The sequence below is a fragment of the Megascapheus bottae genome, chromosome 22 (assembly GCF_031878675.1).
Source record: "Megascapheus bottae isolate mThoBot1 chromosome 22, mThoBot2.hap1, whole genome shotgun sequence".
Taxonomy (NCBI): Eukaryota; Metazoa; Chordata; class Mammalia; order Rodentia; family Geomyidae; genus Megascapheus; species Megascapheus bottae.
The window spans coordinates 14,660,883-14,682,754 of NC_143530.1; the positions used below are offsets into that span (position 1 = coordinate 14,660,883).

Consider the following 21,872-nt stretch of genomic DNA (forward strand, 5'->3'; position numbering starts at 1 on the left):
AGGCTGGCACTGGTGGTCCTCACCTGTAATCCTGGCTACTCAGAAGGCTATGATCTGAGGATTATGGTTTGAAACTAGCCTGGACAGGAAAGTCTGTAAAACTCTCATCTCCAATAAATCACTCCGAAAAAGCCAGAAGTGGCACTCTAGTTCAAGTGATAGACCAATCACCTTGAGCAAAAGAAACTTAGCACCCAGGCCCTGAGTTCAAGCCACAGGACTGGGAAAAGAAAAAAAAAACAAAAAACTTTGAGGAGTCTTTAACTCCTACTTTGTGTGGGGAATAGGAAATATTTCTCTTCCTAATTTCTTCTTAACAGTCTACTAAAACAAATCCTTGCTAAAAGACAAAACAAGTGCTAGAGTGCTAGCCTTGGGCACAAGGCACAAAGGCACAAAGGCTCAGCACCCAGGCCCTTAGATCAAGCCCTACAATTAAAAAAAAAAAAAAAAAAAAAAAAAGCCTGGAGTGTGGCCTAGTGGTGGAGTGCTTACCTAGATGCATGAAGACCCAGGTTTGATTCCTCAGTACCACCTACATAGAAAAAGCCAGAAGTGGTATTGTGACTCAACTGGTAGAGCACTAGTCTTGAGGAATGCCTAAGGACAGTGCTAAGGCCCTGAGTCCAAGTTCCCAGGACTGGCAAAAAAAAAAAAAGCTGGGAGTCAGGCATCAGTGACTCATGCCTATAATGCCAGCTACTCAAGAGGCTGAGATCTGATGATTGTACTTCAAAGCCAGCCCAGGCATGAAATTCCACGAGACTCTATCCAATTAACCATCAGAAAACCTGAAGTGGTTTAACCTGGTAAAGCTCTGGGACAGTGTCCAGGGCAAGTTCAAGCCCCCAGACCAACAAAAAGTAATAAATAAGCTGGGTTTCTTTTTTGTCACTCCTGGGGCTTAGACTCAGGGCCTGGACATTGTCCTTGAGCTTTCTCAAGGCTAGTGTTTACCACTTCAGCCACAGCACCACTTCCAGCTTTTTCTGTGTATGTGATACTGAGGAATCGACCCTGAAGCTTTGTGCATTCTAGGCAAGTACTCTACCACTAGACCAAACTCCCAGTCCTAAATTGGGTTTCTGTTATGACGGTACTTAAAATTGACAATCTGGGACATAGTGCTTAATATGAAGATAAATGATAAATGTCCATGCTTAACACACCTATATACAGGTAGCTGATCTGATTTTTATCTGAATATCAAAACTTACATATTCAACTCACAGTTCACTTCTGGCTTTTTATAGCGGTTAATCCAAGATTATAGAGTCTCATTTAAACCATGATCCTCAGATCTTAGCCTCCTGAGCAGCTAGGGTTACAGGCATGATCCAGGGGCACCTACCTTGAACACATTTCTCTTACTGACTAATGAGACCTGACTCATGCATTCAAGTCAGGAATGGACTTAAGTGTCATCATTCTTCATCAGTTCTGTGTGTCAACTAAACATCTACACCTTCAGTGGCTGGAACACAGAAATGGAAAAAAAATGTTTGTTTCCACTGTGTTTATTACTAATATAAAAAATGTTAAAAAGAAAAAAAAATCATTCTCAGTTCTCCAACAGCACTCATCCCCCCCTCTTGCCTACACAACTCCTGACCCATTTCCTCGGGGTCAGCCCAGAACTGAACCTGCTCACTGCCGTTTTCACAGAAAACAACCAGTGCCAGGGATGTGAGGGAAGAGGGTTGGAAGAGGTGACAGTACTGTCCAGGTTCCACCCAAAGACAAGCCAGGTAGAGATTCACAGAATTCAAATGAAAGGGCTGGTGGCCTCACAATGACAGAGCCTAATTGTATTAGGCTGGCTGGAGAGGAGCTGGGTAGGAAGGCTTGTTGTCTGAGGCTTTACAAGACATTACTGGCCCATGTCAGATTCAGAACAACCAATACCAGAATGGGGAGGATCACGGAACAATGGGGGGGAGGGGAGGTTTCACAATTCTTCCATGTTGGGAGGTTGGGAAAGGCTAAAGGGCACCAAGAAAAACTTATTCTAGTGTTGGGAAGTCACAAAAATGTCACGGACACTGAGAAAGGCTACAAGGGGGATGCACAGTTTCACCAAGCACAGTGATCACAGACCATAGTGGTGGGGATCATGCTACTGACAGAAACTACGAAATTCCAAAAATAGGGGGATGGCTGTTCAGGAAGCAACTGTGTGTTAGCCAGACAATCTGGCACATTTCCCAAGCAGCTGAAAACATTGGGGTGTCACGTAAAGAGGACGACCAGCTAGAGGGGATAGCAAACTGCTCCAGGGCTCTCAGGAATTGAGGGCAATACTGGGGAACAGGTGGACAGATGCACAAGAAAGAGCACCAAAGGTTTCCTGTTAAGCAGTCACTTGGCGGAGGGGAAGATCCAGGTGAAGGGAGCAAGATGGGATCCCAAAGGTGAGTCTCTGGAGCTTCTAACAGAGCCAGCGCATACTGTGCACCGGTGATGAAACACAATGCTGGACTCCAGATGGTGGTGGTGGATGGGTCACTTCACTGAGGGTACTGGGTGGAAGAGCCTCGGAGTAGCTGTCACTGGGCCACAGGGCAATACATGGCCACTAGGTCAGAGGCCTCTTTCCAGTCTGGATGGGAAGGCACAGTCTCACAGAGGAGGTCCGTTGACGCCTGGATGGTAGAAGGCACAGAGGTCTTCGTATCGACAGTGACCCTTTTTGGAAAAGTGTCGGCAAACAGGGCGGCTGGATTTGTCTGTGGACAAGTGATAATTGAATGGTTTAAAAATCAGAGAAACAAAAGAAAAGAATTGGAGTTGAAAGTAGAAATAAAAGTCCAACTTCCTACCCCCTACCACTTCCAGGTATTCTGGCCTCAGGCATACTAAGTACAGTGTACACTGACCTTTATTTTTAACACCTCCGGGTATTATGGAATAGTACTCTTTCTTCTGGGGGATAAAAATCAGGGCTGTCTTACTTCTTAAGATAGCTGGGAGATTAGTCTTAGGTTCAATCCCTGGCACTGCCGAGCAGGGTCACAGGTGTCCTGGGAATTAGGCCACTGTGGGAGTGATGGGTATGAAATGTGTATAGGCGTCACAACATGGACCTCACCTTCCACAACCTGGGGGCCATCCTTAGGTGGGCAGGTATTCTTGATAAGAGACCAGCTTTTGAGCCTTCGAGGGTTTCTCTGCTCTTTGTGAAAGCTTTCCCTGGAGGGACCCCCGTGGCCTGGCCCCGGAAAAGGAGGTTCAGCATTAATTCCCCACCATCCACGACCATATGGACCAGACCTGGGGCCAAGGCCTCCCCGAATTGGGCCTCTGCCCCGGGGAGGAGGAGGGAGACTCAGCAGTGGTGGAATTATTGGTCCCCTTGATCCTGGAGGGCCTCTGTGAAGAGCTGGAGAAAGACACAGAAGGGTCACCAAATGAGTATGGCAATGTCATCTTGAAACAGAAGCCCTTATTTGCCCCCATCTTTATTGACGTAGAACATACAAACATACATCCATTTTAAGTGCTTAGCTCAATTACCACATAACCATCTGTGTTTCCACCACCTAAGTGAAGAGATCTTATCCATACTTCAAAAGACCCTTCCAGGTGCCCCTCCTTCCTCCCCAAAGAGAACCATCATCCTGGCTTCTAACATCATAGATGATTAATCTTTGCCTGTTTTTGAACTTTGGCTCCTTTTGCTCAACGTGTTTGCGAGATTCATTCAGGTTGCCTGTAGCAGTGTTCGTTCATTTTCATTGCAGCGTGGTATCCCATTGCATGCACACGCAACAACTGATTTATCCACTCTACTGATGATGAACATGTGGGTGGTTTCCAGATTGGGGCTATAAGGAAAAACGCTGCTATGAACATTTTTATACATGTTTTTGTTACACTTATGAATGCATTTCTCGAGTATTTATGTAGTCTAAGAATTCTTTGGTCAAGGGGCTGGGAATTTGGCCTAGTGGTAGAGTGCTTGCTTTAGCATGCATGAAGACCACATACATAGAAAAAGTGGGAAGTAGTGCTGTGGCTCAAGTGGTAGAGCTTTAGCCTTGAGAAAGCCCAAAGACAGTGCTCAGGAGCTGAGTTCAAGCCCTAGAACTGGCAAAAAAAGAAAAAGGAATTATTTGGTCAGAGTCCATGTATGTTCAAGTTTAATAATGCTAAGCTTTGTTTCTAAGTGATTATAACCAATTCATACTTCTAGCCATTGTTCTAGCTATACTTGTGCTATCCAGTTTTTTCCTTTGTCATTCTCTTAGGTGGTGAGTTTTCTGAAAACTTGCATTTAGCCAGGTTTTTTGTTGTTTCCTCCTTTTTGTTTTGGCACCTGTCATGGGGCTTGAACTTAAATGCTTGGGCACTCTCCTTGAATTCTTTTGATCAAGTCTAGCACTCCAAGACTTGAGCCACAGCTTCAGTTCTGCCTTTTTGGGAGTTAAATGGAGGTGAGATTCTTAGACTTTCTTGCCTGAACTGGCTTTGAACTGAAAATCTCAGGTATCAGTCTTCTGAGTCACTACAATAGATATGAGTCACTGCTACCCTTGCCCCCCTCACTTAACCAGTTTGTTTTGTTTTGTTGGGTCATGGGGTTTGAATTCCTGGCCTGGGCGCTGTCCCTGAGCTCTTCAGCTCAAGGCTACCATCCTATCCTAGAGCCAAGCCCCACTTCCAATTTTCTAGAGGTTAATTGAGATAAGAGTCCTTTTGTGCACAGGCTGGCTTTGAACATGAATCCTCAGATCTTAGCCTCCTGAGTAGCTAGGATTACAGACGTGAGTCACTGCTCCTGGCTTTGCTTAACCAGTTTTACGTGCACAGAGTATTAAGTAGATTCATGCTATGAAATACATTCCTTGAACTTTACATTATAAAACTGAAACACTATAACCATTAAACAACTATTTTCCCTCCTTTTCTTAATACCTCAGCCACTAGTAATCATTTTTCTATTTCTTCTTTTTTTTTGGTCAGTCATGGGGCTTGAACTCAGGGCCTGAGCGATGTTACTGAGTTTTTTACTAAACACTAGTACTCTACCTTTGAGCCACAATACCACTTCCCATTTTCCGGTGGGCTAATTGGAGATAAAGTCTCACAGACTTTCCTGCCTACGCTGGCTTTGAACTATGACTCTCAGATCTCAGCCTTCTTGAGTAGCTAGATTATATGCATGAGCCACTGGCACCCAGTTATTTGATTTTAGATAGTTCAATAGTTCATGTGAAGGTAATCTAACAACAATTAATTCAGTTTATTTCACTTAGCAAATATACTTAAGGTTCATCTATGTTATATAGAACCAAAGAACAATTCTTTTCCTTTATAGGGTCAAGCAAGTCTGTTGAATGTATACACATTTTCCTTATCCACTTTTTTTTTTTTTTGCCAGTCCTGGGCTTGAGCTCAGGGCCTGAGCACTGTCCTTGGACTTTCTTAAGGCTAGAGCTCTACCACTTGAACCTCAGCACCACTTTCGGCTTTTTTCTATGTATGTGGTACCAAGGAACGAACCCGGGTCTTCATACATGCTAGGCAAGCACTTTAACCACTAGGCCAAACTCCTGGCCCTTCCTTATCCACTTTTATCAATGGACATTTGGATTCCTTCTATCTATTGTGAATGGTGTTACTGCCTATGAATGAATGTGTGAATCTTATTTTCTTTTTTTTTTGTCAGTCATGGGGCTTGCACTCAGAACCTGGGCACTGTCTCTGAGCTTCTCTGTGCTCAAGGCTAGGGCTCTACCACTTGACCCACCAGTGTCTGGCACAAATCTTGTTTTCTTCTGAATATTTAACTAGATGGGGGCTGCTAGATCATCACCTTATTTTTAGGCTATTTAGCATAGTGGTCACATGGTATCCCCCCCACCCTTTCGGTTGTAGGGTTTGAACACTGGGTCTCAGGGTTGTCCCTGAGCTCTTCATAGATCCTCAGTTCTCAACCTCCTGAGTACCTATGATTGCAGACGTAAGCCACCACATCGTCTTTTTATTTAATTTTCTGGAGAAATTCTTATTGTTTTAATATGGGTGCTGGTGCTGAGGCCTGAATTCAGGGCCTGGGTGCTGTCCTTTAGCTTTTTTGCTCAAGACTAGTACAACTCCACTTCCAGCTTTTTGCAGTTAACTAGAAATGAGTATCTCATTCATATGTCTGTCTTTGAACCATGACAGGCAGATATCATCCTCCTATGAAGCTAAGATTAGGGGTATGAGCCACTAGAATCAGACCCTGGACAAATCCCTTATGTAATTCTAGATATAAACTTTTTTCATTATTGGGTTATATTTGTTGTACATATCTTCTATACTATGCTTCCTCTTAATTTGTGCATGCCAGTCCTGTGGCTTGAATTTAGGGCCCAGGTGCTATCCCTGATCTTTTGCGCTCAAGACTAACGTTCTACCACTTGAGCCACAGCTCTCCATCTAGCTTTTTGGTGGTAAATTGGAGATAAAGAGTTTCACAGACTATGATGCCTCAATTGGATCTGAACCATGATCCAAAGATCTCAGCCTCTTGAATAGCAAGGATTATAGGAGTGATCCACTGGTACCCTGATCTTATACTGATACAGTTCAATTTATCAGTCTTCCTTTTTGGGGAGTGATATGTTTTATATGTATGTGTGTATGTGTGTGTGTGGGTGTGTGTGGGTGTGTGTGTGCATGTTGCTTTTTAAAAATTGTGTTTCTTTTTTTTTGTTTGTTTTTTGGTTGGTTATGGCACTTGAATTCTGGGCCTGGGTATTGTCCCTGAGCTGTTCAGCTCAAGGCTACCACCCTTGAGCCACAGTGCCACTTCCAGTTTTCTGGTGGTTAACTGGACTTTAGTGCCTGGGCTGGCTTTGAACCGCAAACCTCAGATCTTAGCCTCCTGAGTAGCTAGGATTACAGGCATGAGCCATTGTGCCCTAGTCAATCTTCCTTTGAACTTTGGGAATGCATGAGTACTTCTTTCTATATTTATTTAAAAAAAAAAACAATTTTACCTTTTACACTAAGAAATTGATATTTGTATCTGGTATGAGAAAGTGGTAAAATTTCTTTTCTTTTCACAAATACCCAGCACCATTTACTGAAATGCCCAGACCATTTCTCAATTCTGTTTCCACATTCAAGTGTCAGTACATTTATTGACCTCTTACTAGACACTCTAAGTGGACTTATACTTCTGTACATGTTCAAACCAGTGTCATAATTACTGTAGCATTGTAGTACCTTGAGGTTCAAAATAAAGGCTTCCTCTTTTAAGAATGTCTCATCAGTCCCTCCTCCCAGAATGCTTATTTTTATACAAGCATTACAGGGATTGACTGGGGATATATTAAACATATGGGGCAATTTGGGAAGTGATATTTTGTAACACTAGATTTTCAAACTTATAAACAATTTCTTTCCATTTGCTTAGGTACAAATCCCCAACCTTCTGATTTTTAAATCTCCATTTGATTTTACTCTCTCCTGTAGGACATAAAATAAGAATTCAGAGTCCTTACTCCTCACCTGACTTAGGTTCACCAGGCTTTCCATTGGCCATGGGGGGTGGGCCCAGAAGGCTGGGTGGTCCTAAGAATAGACACAAAAGTACGGTCATCAGAACAGACTAAAAAGCTGACAATCCTATTCTCAGACTATTCTGTTCTATTGCTCATTTTTAAAATGCAACCATAAAAGAAAGTATATTCTCAGCGATGGTATGTCTGAGCTTTCATTTCATTTATCTGCTGTTCCACTGCAGAACTGTTTCAGGCTTGACAGAAAGTGGAGACTCCATCAATGGAGTGATACAAGACAATGACAACTTTCTTTCCCTCACCATACCGTTAGGCATAACATCCTAGGTGCTTCCATGGATATCCCAATTCCTCACCTTAACTTCTGGCCATTTGGGTTCCCCTCTTCTCCTTTTCCCTACTCACAAATTGTCACCCCAGTCATCACAATCTGTCATGTCCCTTACAGTCCCCCTCCCCTGCCATTCTGCGGCTGCGCACATCACCTCTTTCTCCTTATCTCCTCCGCCTTCTCTAGAAAGGTTTTTGGGGGGTCAGAAAAAGGTTGAGGGATTAAGTCAGAGAACTCCTCCTTGAGAGGTTCCATCCGCAGCAGACCTCTCCCACCATCGGGCCAGCACCTGCGCCCTTCTTCCTTCCCCTACAGCCTCTCCCCCCCCCCCCACCGCACTATCAGCCTCTCGCTCCTCGCCCTGACCCGGCTGACAAGCGTGTCTGCCCACCCTTCCCCAGCCCTGCTCACCGACGGGGCTCTCATCTTCCTCATCCCCAGCCTCTTCCCGCTCAGACAGTGGAGGCTGCTGTGGCGGCTGCTGCTGCTGCAGAGTCTGCTTCTTTCGTTTCGGCATCGTGGCTGCGGCAATGGCTGCAGAGGGATTTGGAGGGCAGTGGGGAAGGGGCACACTGGGATTCTGTTTCCGCTTCCGGGGGGCGGGACGGGGGGGCCGTGAGACCGAGGCTCCCACCGTCCCCACTTCCGGAAGGCCGAGGGGAATCTTGGCTTCGGCCGCGTTCTCGTGTAAACTGCCTTCGCCGGTCTCTGCCAGGCGTGGCGGCAACCTCGGGCCGTCCCTCGGCTGCGTTTCTAAAAGTGGCTAATTTTTTCTCCGCTTTTCTCCTCATGCTGAAAAGCACCACAACCCGCAACTTACGGAGTGCCATCGAGGCGGCGGGCTTTCCGAGGGGCCTGAAGGCCTGAGACGAGGAGGCGGGTCGCATCCTAAAATCGCCACATCCGGTCCCTGGTTACTATGGTAACAGCTGCAGGCACAACTTGGTGCCCTCTGACCTCTCTCCAAAAGTCCTGGTCCCGCCCGGGTTCCTCCTCTCGCTCGGGATTGCATTTATGAGCTACGGTCAGCCCGGTTCTTCTCATCGCCGTTCCCACGAGGGGTTTGGGTCCCAGCAGGTTGGCACCCTGGACGCTGGCGACCTGTGATCGCGTCCCCCCCCCCCTCCGGCCCCCTGCCCAGCCCAGCAGTCCGGCCTCATCCTCCCCCCCTCTCCCTCCCCCCGCCCGCCCCAGGGCCTCGCAGCCTCGGCTGGGCTCTGAGGTTAGACCGCAGGTCCACGCCCGGCTCTGGTCCAGGTGTCAGGACCCCGCCCTCGGCTGCGCCGCCCCCTCCAGGTGAGTGGTAGCTTCCCCCCGCCCCGGGAAAGCGCGGGGGGCGGGGTGGTGATGACACGCACCCCCCCTCCTCCGGGCGCCAGTTGGTAGCGCCCGTGACGGAGTGAGCCCGGTCCTCCCACGCGCGCCCCCTTCCTCTCAGCCGCCGCGCTCGTCGGTCCCACTGGCTCTCCATGTGCCGGTAGCTCCCCCCCCCCCCCGGCATCACGCCCCCGTCCCGATCCCAGAGGAGGTGACTCCGCTCCCCCCGCCTCACCCCGGCCGCCCTCTCCTTTCAGGCCGCCGCGGCACCCCTCGGTCGGGCCCGCCCGCTGACGTCACCGCCCAGCCCCGCCTCCGCCAGGGTCCCGGGCCCCTGCGGCGGGGGCTGCCCGGGGGTGGGGGGGGAGTCAGTTGAGGCGGCGGGAGCTCGGCGGAGGGCGGGCCAGGTGACTGGTCCGGGCCATGCCGAGGAAGAAGCCCTTCAGCGTGAAGCAAAAGAAGAAGCAGTTGCAGGATAAGCGGGAGCGGAAGCGAGGTCCGTGCGGGAGGAGGGGGCGGGGCTCGGGCTCCCGCACCTCGGGAAGGAGGAGTGTGCCCGCCGCACCTGGAGGGGGGGCGTGGGAGGGCTGGTGGGCCCGCGGGGACCTGCGTGGGAAACCGCACAGGGGATTCCCCGACTCCAGTCCTCCCCCCCCCCCCGCCCCGCGCACCTTAGGAAGGGGTGGGGAAGGATGGGGAGCTGGGGGAGGGGGAGTCCCTCCCAGCTCCAGCGGGGCGCCATCCCCGCAGTTTCCCGGCGGAGTGACTACTTCCCGAGCACCCCCCCCCCGAGGGTCCCGCCCGGGAAGGGGGGCTGCGAGGGCTGAGGCCCGAGGGGAGTTGGATAAGCTTGAAGGGGGACCTGGCTCGCCGGGCAGGGGGGTCTTTCAGTCCCTTGAAGAGTGGGCCTGCACTGGCGTCACCGGCCCCTCCCCGCAGGGCTTCAAGATGGGCTGCGCTCCAGTTCCAACAGCCGCAGCGGGAGCCGGGAGCGGCGGGAGGAGCAGACGGACACCTCGGACGGGGAATCTGTGACCCACCACATCCGCAGGCTCAACCAGCAGCCTTCCCAGGGCCTGGGTCCGAGAGGCTACGATCCAAATCGGTGAGGGAGAGAGTGCGGCGCCCACCTGGAAATCCGAGCGTGGTCGGGAGAGCTAGCTGCTACTGCTACAGCTTCTGCGGGAGGATTGGAAGTGGAGACAGTGGGGTTGGGGTGCCGGAGCAGCCTGTAAGCCTCCCTTCTCGGGGGGCTGCAGAATTTTGATTTTAAAAGTTGTTGGTAGGATCTCTCACGAGAGAGAGACTGGGGGTGTGGGGTTTAGGCCTACTGAGAGAGACTTGAGCAGGTTGGGAAAGGTTCATGAAGTTGCCCAACAAGAGGGAAGACTGGGAGTGTGTGACTAGAACGCATGGTCCCTGTTCATTTAGATACCGGCTGCATTTTGAACGGGACAGTCGGGAAGAAGTAGAGAGAAGAAAGAGAGCAGCCAGAGAACAAGTACTAACGCCAGTCAGTGCGGAAGTGCTGGAGCTGGATATCAGAGAAGTCTATCAGCCTGGCTCAGGTGAGTGAGAGCAAGGCATCTGGATATTTCCTACCAACACTGCTCTTGGAAAAGGATAAGAGCTGACTGAGATCAGGGTCTCATTCCTCCTTGGGCTTTTTTCTGATTTCCTAGTCTTGGACTTCCCCCGACGTCCTCCTTGGAACTATGAGATGTCCAAGGACCAACTAATGAGCCAAGAGGAACGGAGCTTCCAGGAATATCTTGGGAAGATACATGGAGCTTATACTTCTGAGAAGCTCAGCTATTTTGAACACAACCTGGAGGTGACAGTGGAGTGGGGGATCAGCAGTTAAGGCAGTCTGACCCTGGAAAAATTGTTCTGGGGTCAGGTTGGACAGGACTCTGGGTTAGGACCTCTTCCATTGATCTTGTCTTTTCAGACGTGGAGGCAGCTGTGGAGGGTGTTAGAGATGTCTGACATTGTCCTGCTCATCACTGATATCCGACATCCAGTGAGTACTTGGGTTGAGAGTGGGAAGGGTTGGGGAGAGGGAGGAAGGTTCTTGTAAGGGAAGGTGAAGGTGAGAGGCAGGAGTTGGAACATGAAGAAGTATCTTTTTTTTTTCTTTGCCAGTCCTGGGTCTTGAACTCAGGGCCTGGGCACTGTCTTTGGACACTCAAGGCTAGCACTCTGCCACATGAGCCACAGCTCCACTTTCGGCTTTTTGTGTGTATGTAGTACCAAGGAATCAAACCTAGAGCTTTATGCATGCTAGGCAATCACTCTACCACCGGGCTACACTCACAGCCACCCAGCTTATTTTTTAGGGTCTCACTGTTTTTGCTCAGGCTGGCCTCAGACCATGATCTTCTCATCTCTGCTTACTACACAATTGGGGCCCCTTCTTTTTGTTTGTTTTTGGTTGTTGTTGTTGTTCTTGCCAGTTCTGGGGCTTGAACTCAGGGCATGTGCATTGTCCTTGGGCTTTGCTCGAGGCTAGCACTCTACCCCTGGAGCCACAGCACCACTTTCAGCTTTTCTATATATGTGTACCAGGGAATTCAACCCAGGTCTTTGTGCATGCTAGGCAAGCACTCTACCACTAGGCCAAACTCCCAGCCCCCTTTTGTTTTTTTTTTTTCCAACTTCCTCTAATGTCTACAATCAGGAATTTAGTCCCACCCAACCCCAGATATTCTGTACTGGCACCATGGTTTAAATTCATGCTCTTACTTGCCTTTTCCACTCAAGGCTGGCATTCTACCACTTAAACCACATCTCCATTTCCAAAGAGCTCCTTTTGGTTTTGGTGTTGTTTTTGTTTTTCTCAGTACTGGGGCTTGAACTTGGCCTGGGTACTATCCCTTAACTTTTTTGCTCAAGGCTGCCTGATGCTCTACCAGCTGTGCCACAGCTCCACTTCCAGCTTTTTTGGTAATAAATTAGAGGTAAGAATCTTAACAGCCTTTTGAACTTAATCCTCAGATCTCAGCTTCCTGAGTGTCTAGGATTATAGGCATGAGCTACCAGTGCCTGGGTTGGAACTCAGTTTTAATTCATCTCTGGTCCTATTCTTTCACTTCTCCACTGGCTCAGTGACTCTCTTTTGTCTGTCCCTGGATGAAAAACTGCATGTCCTGTCTTCCATCCTACCAGAGCTAGACCAACAGAAAATTGCAGGGATTTTTTTTTTTTTTTGCCAGTCTTGGGCTCAGGCTCAGGGCCTGAGCACCGTCCTTGGACTTTCTCAAGGCTAGAGCTCTACCACTTGAGCCTCAGCACCACTTCCGGCTTTTTTCTATGTATGTGGTACCTGAGGAATCGAACCCGGGTATTCGTGCATGCCAGGCAAGCACTCTACCACTAGGCCAAACTCCTGGCCCAATTTCAGGGATTTTATGGAGGCAGCTGCGAGCCTTCCCCTGCCCATCCCAAAGATGTCCTTTCTTCCTTATCTCATTTCTCATAGTGCGGCCACATCAATTGCTACAGAACCCACCTGGAATGCTAGGGTAGTGGTTAAGGCCATAGACTGCTGCTGTGAATCCTGACTCTGCCACTTCACTGTTGTCCTTCAGTAGAAAGAGGAAGGTCTGTGGGGAACATTTAGATTGGAGTTCCTAAATGAACGTACACACACATACAAATACACATGTGCATGAGTACATTCATATACACAAGCACATTCATACACTCATGGTCACAGTCATTCATGCTGAACATATTCACACATGTGCACATACCTGCATGCATGCTAATATGCACGTGTACCCACTTGTTCAGGTTTTTGCACACAAAAACAGGTATCTCTATCTCAACTCCCATTCTTATTTTCATATTAGCCTTTACCTCAGTGTGCTGGGTGTTGCCGTTTCTTTCTCATATCTTTCATTGATTTTTATATTGAATCATGACCTCTAGGAAGCTCCATGAGATTTGCACAGTATTACTAACCCCTGCTTTGTCTTTTTGTTCAGTTTGGCTGGTTTTACTGTTTTACTCCAGAATCTGCTCCTGCCAGGGTCTTGTCCGGGAGCTGTGCCTTGTGAGTGAGGCCACAGAGCTCTCTGGATAGACTTCTCTTCATTCTATTCCCTTAACTATCTTGTCTAGGTTGTGAATTTCCCACCAGCACTTTATGAGTATGTGACTGGAGAACTTGGCTTGGCCCTGGTGCTGGTCTTGAACAAGGTGGATCTGGCCCCACCAGCTCTTGTGGTTGCCTGGAAGCATTATTTCCACCAACACTATCCCCAGCTCCACATCGTCCTTTTCACCTCTTTCCCTCGGGACCCTCGCACTCCACAAGAGCCTAGTAGTGGTGAGTGGGCAAGAAGGAATGCATCATGAAAGAAATGGGTGGCAGGGGACAAAGGGAAGAGCAGAGAGGCCTATTGGCCGGGGGTAACTGATATTAGGCCTAAGGGCAGTGGGTGAGATGGGCTGCAGAAGCCCATTTGCTAATTCTTCAGTGCCATCTCATCTCAGTCTTGAAGAAGAGTCGGAGGCGGGGAAGAGGATGGACTCGGGCCCTGGGGCCAGAACAGTTGCTGCGAGCCTGTGAAGCTATCACTGTGGGGAAAGGTATGTGCTGGTTGGGAGTGAGGGGTGTGGGAGCTCACAGGCAAGACCTGTGAGTCATTTTGTTCATCTTTCTGGAAGTCGTTCCCTTTATTATGGATATGCAGAGGGATAGGATAAGGAGCAGACAGGCACGGTGGGACATGAGGTAGTCAGGAGCCATAGTGACTTTGTTATCTTACATCTTCCATGTGCTTTTTAGAAAAGCAGACAAAAATGCACATGAAGCCAAGTGCTAGTGGCTCACACTTGTAATCCTAGCTACACAGGAGGCTGAGATCTGAGGATTACAGTTCAAAGCCAGTCCAGGCACAAAAGTCCATGAAACTTTTATTTCCAATTAACCACCAGAAAACTAGAAGTGCAACTATGGCTCAACATGATAGAGCGAGGGGCCAGGAACATGGCCTAGTGGTAGAGTGTTTGCTTAGCATACACGAAGCCCTGGGTTGGATTCCTTGGTACCACATACAGCAAAAAAGCCGGAAGTGGTGCTATGGTTCGAGTGGTAGAGCTCTAGCCTGGAAAAAGCTGAAAGATAGTGTCCAGGTCCTGAGTTGAAGCCCCAGGACTGGCAAAGAAACAAACAAAAAGTGGTAGAGCACTAGCTTTGAGCTGATGAACTCAGAGACACTGCCCAGGCCCAGAGCTCAAGCCCCATGACCAATAAAAAAGAAAGAAAATGCACATGATTCCAGGTGGGGTCAAATGAAGGCTGGGAAGATTCTCTGGCTCCAAGTTGTGCAGGTTGGCACTGTGTAATTCCAAAGGATGCCAGTGACATCAGATGTGCAGGGCACAGTTTGTACTGCCCTACACAGTGACTCTAGTGGGTCCTCCTTTATCTCTTTTCTGAGCAGTGGACTTGAGCAGCTGGCGGGAGAAGATTGCTCGGGATGTGGCTGGGGCCACCTGGGGCAATGGCTCTGGGGAGGAGGAGGAAGAAGAGGATGGGCCCGCAGTCTTGGTGGAACAGCAAACTGACTCAGCAATGGAGCCCACTGGTCCAACTCGGGAACGCTACAAGGATGGTGTGGTGACCATCGGCTGTGTGGGTAAGGACAGGACAACCTCTTCCCACTGACCTACAGGAAGCCCTGTTTACAGTATTTACAAAACAGGCCTTCAGACCTCTAAAAGTGGCTTCTACTAGTGCTCCTGGGAGGCCAGGGAGGCCATGTATTGGAGTTAAATTCTACCTCTTCCCAGCTGATGGCTGTGAACATAGTCCTTTACTGAGTTCTAGTTACTTTAATTTTAAAAATGAGAATGTTGGGCCAGGAGCATAGCCTAGTGGTAGAGTGCTCACCTAGCATGCACAAAACTCTGTGGTACCAATTCCTTGGTACCACATACTCAGAAAAAGCCAGAAGTGGTGCTATGGCTCAAGTGGCAGAGTACTAGCCTTGAGCAAAAATTGTCCAAGGATAGTGCCCATGCCCTGAGTTCAAGCCCCAGGATTGGCACCAAAAAAAAGAAAAAAAAGAGGCTATTGTGCTTAAGGTGTAACTCAAGTGATAGAGCATTTGCCTGGCAAATACCAGGCCCTCAGTACTGCCAAAAATAAATACATGAAAACAAGCATGCCTAACTGTCAGTAGCTATTCAGGAGGATTGAGGTTCAAAGCCTGCCCAGACAGGAAAGTTAGTGAGATTTTTTTTTTTTTTTTTTTTTTTTTTTTTTGCCAGTCCTGGGCTTGAGCTCAGGGCCTGAGCACTGTCCTTGGACTTTCTCAAGGCTAGAGCTCTACCACTTGAGCCTCAGCACTACTTCCAGCTTTTTTCTATGCATGTGGTACTGAGGAATTGAACCTGGGTCTTCATGCATGCTAGGCAAGCACTGTACTACTAGACCAAACTCCTGGCCCCAGTTAGTGAGATTTTTATCTTCAATTAACTACCCCCCCCCAAAAAAAAAAGAGAGAGCTAGAAATAGAGCTGTGGCTGAAAGTGGTAGAGTGCTAGCCTTGAGCACAAAAAGCTTAGGGACAGTGTCCATGCCTTGAGTTCAGACCTTCACATACACATACACACATGCTTATACTCTGTTCAAGAAAATGGACCGGGAGTTCAAACCTTCACATACACACATACACATGCTTATACTCCTTTCAAGAAAATGGGCTGGGAGTTTGGCCTAGTGGTAGAGTGATTACCTAGCATGCACGAAGATCTGGGTTCGATTCCTCGGTACCACATACATAGAATAAAGCCAGAAGTGGTGCTGAGGCTCAAGTAGTAAAGCTAGCTATAGTTCTATCACTTGAGGAAAAGTCCAAGAACAGTTCTCAGGCCCTGAACTCAAGCCCAGGACTGGCAAAAACAAAACAAAAGGGAAAAAATGGACATGAGGAATGATGGGCATGATGTTGAGAGAGCCTAACAACGCTTAGTACACAGTGGTAACAGTAACGACAGGTGATTGTTAATTTTTTGTGTGTGTATGTCAGTTGATGAGCTTGAACTCTGGGCCTGGGTGTAGTCCCTGAGCTCTTCAGCTCAAGGCTAGTGCTCTGCCACTTTGAGCCACAGTGTTACTTCTGGCTTTCTGGTAGTTAGTTAATCGACGTGATGGACTTTTGTACCCAGGCTGGCTGTGGACTGCGATTCTCGTATCTCAGCCTCCTGAGTAGCTAGGATTATAGGCATTAGCCACTGGTGCCTGGTTTGATTTCCTTTTTTAGAAGGTCATTCTGCTTACTAACTGGTGGAGTATAGATGGAAGACGATGAGTAAGAAATGAAGCTGAGAGAGCAGCCAGAGTTTTTCCTCATTAGGGCAGAAATGAGAACTGCTTATAGCAGGCAGTAATGGATTGACAAGGTCAGAAACCTATTTTATTTATTTATTTTTTTGTCTGTCATGGGACTTGAACTCTGGGCCTGGGCATTGTCCCTGAGCTCTTCAGCTCAAGGCTACCACCCTACCCCTTGAGCCACAATGCCAGTCAGAAACATATTTTCAAGGTGGAGAAAATGCCATTGCTCATGGCTTGTATTGGCACATAAGAGGAAGCGTGGCAGGGTGGTGGCTCACGCCTGTAATCCTAGTTATTCAGGAGGCTGAGATCTGAGGATCAGGGTTCAAAGTCAGCCCTGGCACAAAAGAACCTGAGACTGTTATCTCCAGTTAACCTCTAGAAAACAGCAAGTAGGGCTTGGCTGAGGGTAGGGCGGTAGCCTTGAACTGAAGAGCTCAGGGACAGTGCCCAGGCCAAGTTCAAGCCCTACGACCCACCAGAAAAAAAAGGAAGTAAGAAATGATGACCTTCCATCCTGGCACTGGTGGCTCAGGTAGGTAATCCTACCTACGCAGAAAGCTGATACTGAGGATCTTGGTTTGGAGCTAATGGAGGCAGGAAAGTCCATAAGACTCTTGGCTGCATTTACTCATCACAAAAGCTAGAAATGGAACTGTGGCTTAAATGGTAGAGCACTAGTCTTAAGCAAAAAAGTTCAGGAAAGGTGCCCAGGTCCTGAGCTCAAGTCCAAGGTCTGAGACTGATACAACAACAACAACAACAAAAACCCAAAACCACAAAATTGAGCTGGAACGACTAAGGAATAATAATAATCTTTGAGAATGAAGTTCAGCAATGAAGTCCAAAGTGCTGGACAGGACATCTGAGTAGGCCATGGACTTGGCTAGAAAGATGCAGAGAGGGCTAGTGAGCCCAGCGACTGCTAGGTTTCTCGTTATACAGGTCATGATAGTTATTAGGAGATGCAAGGACTGAGGTAGGAACTTTCTATTCTGTGAAAGGACGAAACAGGCTTGAAAAGTTCAGTAAATTGCCTTGAGGTCACAGAGCTGTAAGTGGAAAGGCTGAGATTCATTGTTGGCAACTCAGATCCTTGATTCTTAGTTTGCAGTGTTACACTACTTCCTTAATTTCTGAGCCTTGGTTCCCTTTTCATTTATAGCAGGGATGTGAGGTTTTTTTTTTTGATTCCTGCCAAGGACCATTTAGACATTTATGACATGATTTTCAATGATACAAAAGAACAGCATAGGTGTCTGTACTATCATATACCAAATGATTTTACATGCTTTACACAGCTGTCAGCATATTCTGCTGGCCAGAGCAAGGGCCTGGCAGACACTGGTTTTCCTTTTCTTTTTCAGGTTTCCCCAATGTGGGGAAGTCCTCACTGATCAATGGACTGGTGGGGCGGAAGGTCGTGAGCGTCTCCAGAACCCCTGGCCACACCCGATATTTTCAGACCTATTTCCTCACCCCCTCTGTGAAGCTCTGTGACTGTCCTGGCCTCATATTCCCCTCTCTGCTGCCCAGGCAGCTGCAGGTATGTGGCAGAGGCCTGGGGGGAGCCTGAGAAGTGGGCCACCACAGAAGGCACTGAATGCTGTTCCTGCAGGTTCTTGCTGGGATTTACCCCATCGCCCAGATTCAAGAGCCCTACACGGCTGTAGGCTATCTGGCCTCCAGGATCCCTGTGCAGGCAATCCTCCACCTACGCCACCCAGAGGCTGAAGATCCCTCCGCCGAGCACCCCTGGTGTGCCTGGGACATCTGTGAAGGTGAGTCCCCCAGCTGGCCTGGCTGCCGTTACCTCACCCACCTGTCCCTTTGCCTTGGCCTCTTCCAGATTCAACACTTAAGCCCCTGTTCACTCACATCTAGATTTTTGTGGGCATGTGTCAGTACTGGGTTTGAACTCGGCCTAGGTGCTATCCTTTAGCATTTTCACTCAAGCTTAGTGCTCTACCACTTGAGCCACAGCTCTGCTTTTGATTTTGTTGTTTTGTTTTTGTTATTTTTTTTTGGTAGCTAATTGGAAATAAGAATCTCAGGGGCCAGGAGTTTAGCCTAGTGCTAAGAGTGCTTGCCTAACATGCACAAATACCTGGGTATGATTCCTTAGTTCTGCATACATAGAAAAAGCCAGAAGCGGTGCTGTAGCTCAAGTGGTAGAGTGCTAGCCTCGAAAAAGCCCAAGGACAGTGCTCAGGCCCTGAGTTCAAGCCCCAGGACTGGCAAAAAAAAAAAAAGGAAGGAAGGAAGGGAGAGAAAGAAAGAGAAAGAATCTCATGGACTTTGCTGCCTGATGTGGCTTTGAACTAGAGTCCTCAGATCTTAGCCTTTTGAATAGTTAAGATTATAAGCATGAGCCTCCAGTACCCCACTACGTTCAGTTTTTCCTAGTTTTTGTTTGTTTATTTTGTTGGTTATGGGGCTTGAACCCTGGGCCTGGGTGCTCCTTGAGCTCTTCAGTTCAAGTTTAGCGTTTTACCACTTGAGCCACAGCACCACTTCCAGTTTTCTGGTGGTTTAATTGGAGATAAGAGTCTCATGAGGGCTTGGAGTTTGGCCCAGTGGTAAAATGCTTGCCTAGCATGCATGAAGACTCGGCGGGGTTCAATTATTCAGTACCACATATCTAGAAAAAGTTGGAAGTGGTGCTGTGGCTCCAGTGGTAGAGCGCTAGCCTTGAAAAAGCCCAAAGACAATGCTTAGGGCCTGAGTTCAAGCCCTAGGACTGGCAAAAAAAAAAGTCACAGGCTTTTCTGCCAAGGCTGGCTTTGAACCTCATCCTCAGATATCAGCTTCTTAAGTAGCTACGATTACAATTGTGAGCCACGTGCCTATTTTTTTTTTTTGCTAGTTTTAATTAGAGATAATTGAGTCTCAAGGATCTGTCTGCTTGGGCTGGTTTTGAACCTTAACCTTGAGATCTCAACTTCCTGAATAGTTACGATTACAGGTATGAGCCCTTGGTGCTTGGCTACTGGCCTGGAATGTTTTGAGAAAAACTGGAAGGACTTTTATGAGAGTGACCGGAGCCTGTTTCATATGTTTCTCTCCTTTTCTCCTTGCAGCCTGGGCAGAGAAACGTGGGTACAAGACAGCCAAAGCAGCTCGCAATGATGTATACAGAGCGGCCAACAGCCTTCTGAGGCTGGCAGTGGACGGCCGCCTCAGCTTGTGTTTCCATCCCCCAGGCTACAGTGAACAGAAAGGTCAGAACTGAGATATTCTCCCCAGCCCCTGCTGTGGGATAGGCAAAAGAGTGTGGGTTTTGGTGGTTAGACAAGTGAGGTTAAACATGGGTTCTGTACCTTCTGGCAACTGATTTTCTTAACATCACTGAAATGCTTTCCAGTCTATACCCCTACTTTAGCAAGGTGGTTTGTCAAGATTGAGTTTAGTAGCTCTACATGTAAGATTGGATGAATGAATGAATGCCAGCAGCTATAAGAATCCTTTTTATTTTATTTTATTATTTTATTTTTTGCCAGTCCTAGGCTTGAGCTCAGGGCCTGAGCACTGTTCTTGGGCTTTTCTCAAGGCTAGCACTCTGCCACTTGAGCCACAGCACCACTTCCAGCCTTTTTCTATGTATGTGGTACCGAGGAATCGAACCTGGGTCTTCGTGCATGCTAGGCAGGCACTCTACCACTAGGCCAAACTCCTGGCCTCATTACTTTCTATTTATTTATGTATTTATTTATTTATTTTTCTAGTCCTGGGGCTTGAACTCTGAGCCTGAGCACTATCCTTGGGTTTTTCCTCAAAGGTAGCACTCTTCCACTTGAGCCACAGCACCACTTCTGGCTTTTTCTATGTATGTGGTACAGAGGAATAGAACCCAGGTTACTTTTTTGCAGTCTTTGCCTCTTCCTAATCTTTCTCTGGCTTTAATCCCTTGCTTAAAAATCTCCTCTGGGGCCAGGAATTTGGCCTAGTGATAGAGTGCTTGCCTAGCATGCACAAAGACCTGTATCACATACATAGAAAAAGCTGGAAGTGGTGCTGTAGCTCAAGTGGTAGAGCTCTAACCTTGAGAAAGCCCAAGGACAGTGCTCAGGCCCTGAGTTCAAGCCCTAGGACTGGCAAATAAAATAAAATCTCCTCTGTTCTCTTTTAATTTTTTTTGCTGGGTCATGTGGAGACCCCTGGGCCTGGGCACTGTCCCTGAGCTCTTCCGCTTAAGGCTATCACCCTACCCTTGAGCTAAGCCCTACTTCCCTTTTTCTAGAGGTTAATTGGAGATAAGAGTCTCAGGTCCTTTTGTGCCCAGGCTGGCTTTGATCCTCAGATGTCAACCTCCTGAGTAGCTAGTATTACAGTCATGAGGTACTGCACCCAGCTTATTTTCTCTTTTTTTTCGTTCCCTAGGCACGTGGGAGTCTCATCCAGAGACTGCGGAGCTGGTGGTTTTACAGGGTAGGGTAGGACCAGCTGGTGATGAGGAAGAGGAGGAAGAGGAAGAACTGAGCAGCTCCTGTGAGGAGGAAGGAGAGGAGGACCGAGATGCTGATGAGGAGGGAGAAGGGGATGAAGATACCCCAACCTCAGCTCCAGGGTCCTGCCTGGCTGCCCGAAACCCTTATGCCCTGCTTGGTGAGGATGAGTGCTGAGTCCCCATCTAGGGCCGTCTTCCCTCCCAATATCTTTGCTTTTGGACTGATCTGGAGGCATCTCCCGTCTGCCACCCTGATTGTGAATAAAGATTGTCTGCTTTGTAACCCCTTCCCAAGGTGACCTGAGGTTGACAGCGGCTGTTTGGGGCTGACAGCTGTGGGACATTTCTTTCCTCTTCTCCCTTCTTTCCTGGTGCCCTCTCCCTGCCAAGGCAAGTTCTTCACTGAGTTTTTAGCCACTCTTCGCTCTGCATCTTAGGAATCCATTATCCCCACACATGAGGAAAGAAAGCTTAAACCCAGCTCTTCTATATAGTTTGTGTCATCTACTCTTAATTTGATCAGTAGCCCTTTGTGTCCCCTCCTGGCACACCTGTTTAAACCAGGAGCTTCTGGGAGGGGCCCTGAGAGGTGTCACAAACTGATGTATTCAAATGAGGTTTTTATAGGAAATTTTCAAATTCAACAAATATTCATTGAGAGTCTTACCATGTGCCTAGAAGATGATAAGCACTGACTGTTATATAAAAATGCACAAGCAAGGCGTGGCCAAAACTTACAGTCAAGACACCATAGGGCACCCAAAGTGAATGTATAATGTTCTGTACGTCCTGGAGTCTCACGCAATATAATTCTAGGACTATTTATTTATTTGCCAGTCCTGGGTTTGAACTCAGGGCCTGAGTACTCTCCTCAGGCTTTCTCAAGGCTAGCACTCTACCACTTAAGCCATAGCA

At 48.0% G+C, this 21,872-nt stretch overlaps 2 protein-coding genes across 2 annotated transcripts; one reads left to right on the plus strand and one right to left on the minus strand.

Moving 5' to 3' along the window:
* Positions 1-1,501: 1,501 nt before the first annotated feature.
* Positions 1,502-8,596, minus strand: Prr3 (proline rich 3). Its single transcript, XM_090356139.1, has 4 exons — positions 8,254-8,596; positions 7,501-7,563; positions 3,089-3,379; positions 1,502-2,726 (listed from the first exon to the last, which is right to left on the minus strand). The coding sequence occupies exons 1-4, from the start codon at positions 8,357-8,359 to the stop codon at positions 2,620-2,622; spliced, it is 567 nt and encodes a 188-aa protein (XP_090212265.1). The 5' UTR covers positions 8,360-8,596; the 3' UTR covers positions 1,502-2,619.
* Positions 8,487-21,247, plus strand: Gnl1 (G protein nucleolar 1). Its single transcript, XM_090356138.1, has 13 exons — positions 8,487-9,138; positions 9,417-9,655; positions 10,099-10,264; positions 10,591-10,727; positions 10,842-10,993; positions 11,111-11,182; positions 13,285-13,492; positions 13,660-13,755; positions 14,613-14,807; positions 17,878-18,056; positions 18,129-18,291; positions 19,591-19,731; positions 20,891-21,247. The coding sequence occupies exons 2-13, from the start codon at positions 9,583-9,585 to the stop codon at positions 21,130-21,132; spliced, it is 1,824 nt and encodes a 607-aa protein (XP_090212264.1). The 5' UTR covers positions 8,487-9,138; positions 9,417-9,582; the 3' UTR covers positions 21,133-21,247.
* The last annotated feature ends 625 nt before the right edge of the window (positions 21,248-21,872 follow it).